The 2,916-nt window shown below is 61.5% G+C and overlaps 1 protein-coding gene across 1 annotated transcript in view; it reads left to right on the top strand.

Annotated features, from left to right (window-relative positions):
• Nucleotides 1-45: 45 nt before the first annotated feature.
• Nucleotides 46-2,916, top strand: part of LOC105310154 (WD repeat-containing protein 5-like) — a gene marked incomplete at both ends in the record, with an annotated part of 13,979 nt that continues 11,108 nt past the window's right edge. Inside the window, 2 exons of the mRNA XM_023526595.1 lie at nt 46-135; nt 325-458. Of these exons, the coding sequence (XP_023382363.1) occupies nt 46-135; nt 325-458 (224 nt within the window). The remainder of the gene's footprint in view (nt 136-324; nt 459-2,916) is intronic.

The following is a 2,916-nucleotide window of genomic DNA, read 5'->3' on the forward strand; positions in this document are numbered from 1 at the left end:
GACATTCGTCACTGGGAGTAACTGTCTAATGATATTTCGTTTTAGGGAAAGTGTCTAAAAACCCTGAAGGGACACAGTAACTACGTCTTCTGCTGTAACTTCAACCCTCAGTCCAACCTCATCGTCTCGGGCTCTGTGAGTGTGCCGGCCGCTCCCGGGGGAGGCGGGTGGGCTGTGAGTGGCCAGCGCGTCACAGTAGATGAGCTCTGAGTCGTTCTGTGCCGCTCGTGGGGGACAGTGGGGCGCTGCTGGCAGACCGTGGGTTCCGGAGGATCTGCCAGCCCCTCTGCTCCCTGCGGGATCACTTTCATCTCCTGTCCGCAGTTCGACGAGAGCGTGAGGATATGGGACGTGAAGACGGGGAAGTGCCTCAAGACTCTGCCTGCACATTCGGACCCGGTGTCCGCTGTAAGTCCTGCGACCTGTGAACGTCCAGTTCTTGATGTTCACCCGACAGTGTAGAGCGATGGTCAGAGGGGGGCCACTGGGGGTCCGGGGAGCTCTCACAGTCCTGTGCCCCAGGGACGGCCAGGTGGGCGTGGTGTGGGGGCGTCCCGGAACCCAGCCTTACAGGACGAGGGGCCATGCATCGGGAGGTATGACCAGGGATGTAAGTTCAGAGTGGAGCTGACTTCGCTGGGTGGTGGGTAGAGGCTGGTGGCGGTGACCGATCGTGACTGAGACTGCTCGGTAGGTGGGGCCCTGTGAGCTCACCACAGGTGGTCTTCTGTAGATGCCACCAGTGTCCACGATGGGTGTGCAAGAGTTGAATTCCATTGTCATAAATTGCTCCTTTTAGAAAATGGCCAAAGGTTTCCTTTGTTAGCAAAGAGCCCGAGGTAGTTTCTCGGCCATGTGCGCCCCATGTGCGCCCCCGAGAAGCAGAGGGCTCTCTGTAAGCAGTGTCTGGCTCCTGGGCGCGTGGCCCTTCTCGCTGTCTAAAGGTGTGTGGCCGGGTGATTTTCAGCATCTTTGGCCTTGAAAGGCCTTTTTGCCCATCCGAGACCGTAGCAGGGCCCTGGCCCACCCAGGACATGGGGCTTGTGCCTGCAGAAGCCAGCTACGGAGGCCTGGCCCTGGGACACGGCCCTCACTGGCAGAGTCGCCTCAGGTGCCTGGGCTCGGAGGAGGGCGTGTGCCCATGTGGCGGTGAGCCGCAGGCCGGTCTGGCCCCGTGCGTCGCCCCGCCCTCCAGCGTGGGGTCACAGTCCGATACAGGCGCACAAGGGAACGTGTGTGAGAGCGTCCCGTCTGCGACGGTGCTTGGGTGGCCAGGCGGGCTCTGGCCTTATGGAGTGTGGGGCTTTTAGTGTCTTTGTTTCTGACACCAGCAACCTGTGTCCGCTAGAGGGATGGCCGTGCAGATGGGGGTCAGCCCCCCGGCCCCCCGAGCCCACGCCACCCCTCCCAGCACCCGACCAGGCCCCACCTGCCCTCCGGTGCCTCGGTGTCAAATGCGTGGTGTCCAGCCGCCCCCTCTGTTTGATGGTGGGGGGGCACTGCGCGCAGCCGCTGTCCTGCCACTGCTCGTCTGCTTCTGGAAGGTCCCTCGGCAGCGCAGTGCACACACAGCCTCTGGCCCAGACCCGTGGCGCTGCACACCCCGGGGGCAGTGGACGCTGCCAGTCACCCCGCCGGGCTCTTGTTTGTAACTGTCACTTTTACTGAAAGTGCAGCGGACACAGTTGTTTGAACAGCCTCGCGTACTCGGGCGACAGTCTCTGCAGGACGAACATCGGGAGGGCGCGGCGTCTGGGCGCGCCCCGCTTCTTCACAGCTGCGTGGGGAGCCGGCAGCCCAGGCATGCTGGCGTTCTGCTCGCCCCGCCCCTCCTTCCGCCGCTTCGGGCCAGCTGCTGTCCTCGCTGGCTTGGATGCCGGGCCCGGCTTCTTACCCGAAGTCCCCTTCTGTCCCTCTCGTCCTGCCCTCTCGCAGCCCCACGGCCAGTGTTGGTTCTCTCCTGGCTTTTCCTGCCTCGGCGCTTTGGCGCGAGTTCCTCTGTCCCCAGGTGTCCCCACTGTGGGGCTCCGAGTGACTTCGTCTGCGTTGAGACTCGGCACCCCGTTGCATTGCGTTCCGTCGCCGTTTCTGCTTCCTCGCAGCTCAGTTTGGGGCTGTCTTCAGCACGCGCAGTGCGGGCGCAGTGGCCTCTGACGCTGGAGCGTGGGTTCAAGGGAAAAGCTGTGCCGCGTTCGCCAGCGGTGACACCTGGACGTGGTCGGGAACAAGGCAAAGCATGGAGTTGGCATTGCAGGTGTCGGGGACCTGTGTCAACTCGTCATCCAGTGTAGTGGCCTCGGTAAAAATATTTTGCACAATCAAAGAAGCGGATGAACGTGGTTAGGTTGACTGACGTCAGGGATAGAGAAAACACCTTTGGGAGCCAGTGCCCACGGTGACAGTTAAGTGGCCTGCACTGCAGAGAGCACGGAGCGCGCAGCGGGTGGGGATGGGTGGACAGCTAGGAACCTGGCGTGTCTGCTGGGGTCGCACAGAGCCACACCCCCCAGGGTGCAGGCGCCAGCCACACGCGACAGTCGGACGCTTGAGTCCAGATTGAGACGTGTGGCGTGAAATGCACGTTCGGGTGTCACAGATTTGGTGCCACAGAAGAGAACGTGAAGTATCTTGTCAGTGACTTAACGTCGATCACGCGTTGAACCAGCAGTTCAGAGGTGTTGGGTTAACCAAAACCCACCGATTTAGTTTCACCTGTTACTTTCCTACCGCAGCCACTAGAATAGTTAAAGTTGTACGTGTGGCTCACCGGGCTCCTTGAGCCTAGACCAGTGGTTCTCCAGGTGTGGTCCCGGGGCCGGATCGTCAGCACCTCTGAGAATGTGAGACAGATGCCAAGTGGCGGCGTCCAGCTTTGCCCCTGGGGACGTCGGCAGCGTGTGGAGACGTTTTTGGTTG

This window comes from Pteropus vampyrus, unplaced genomic scaffold (genome assembly GCF_000151845.1).
Source record: "Pteropus vampyrus isolate Shadow unplaced genomic scaffold, Pvam_2.0 Scaffold1244, whole genome shotgun sequence".
Lineage (NCBI taxonomy): Eukaryota > Metazoa > Chordata > Mammalia > Chiroptera > Pteropodidae > Pteropus > Pteropus vampyrus.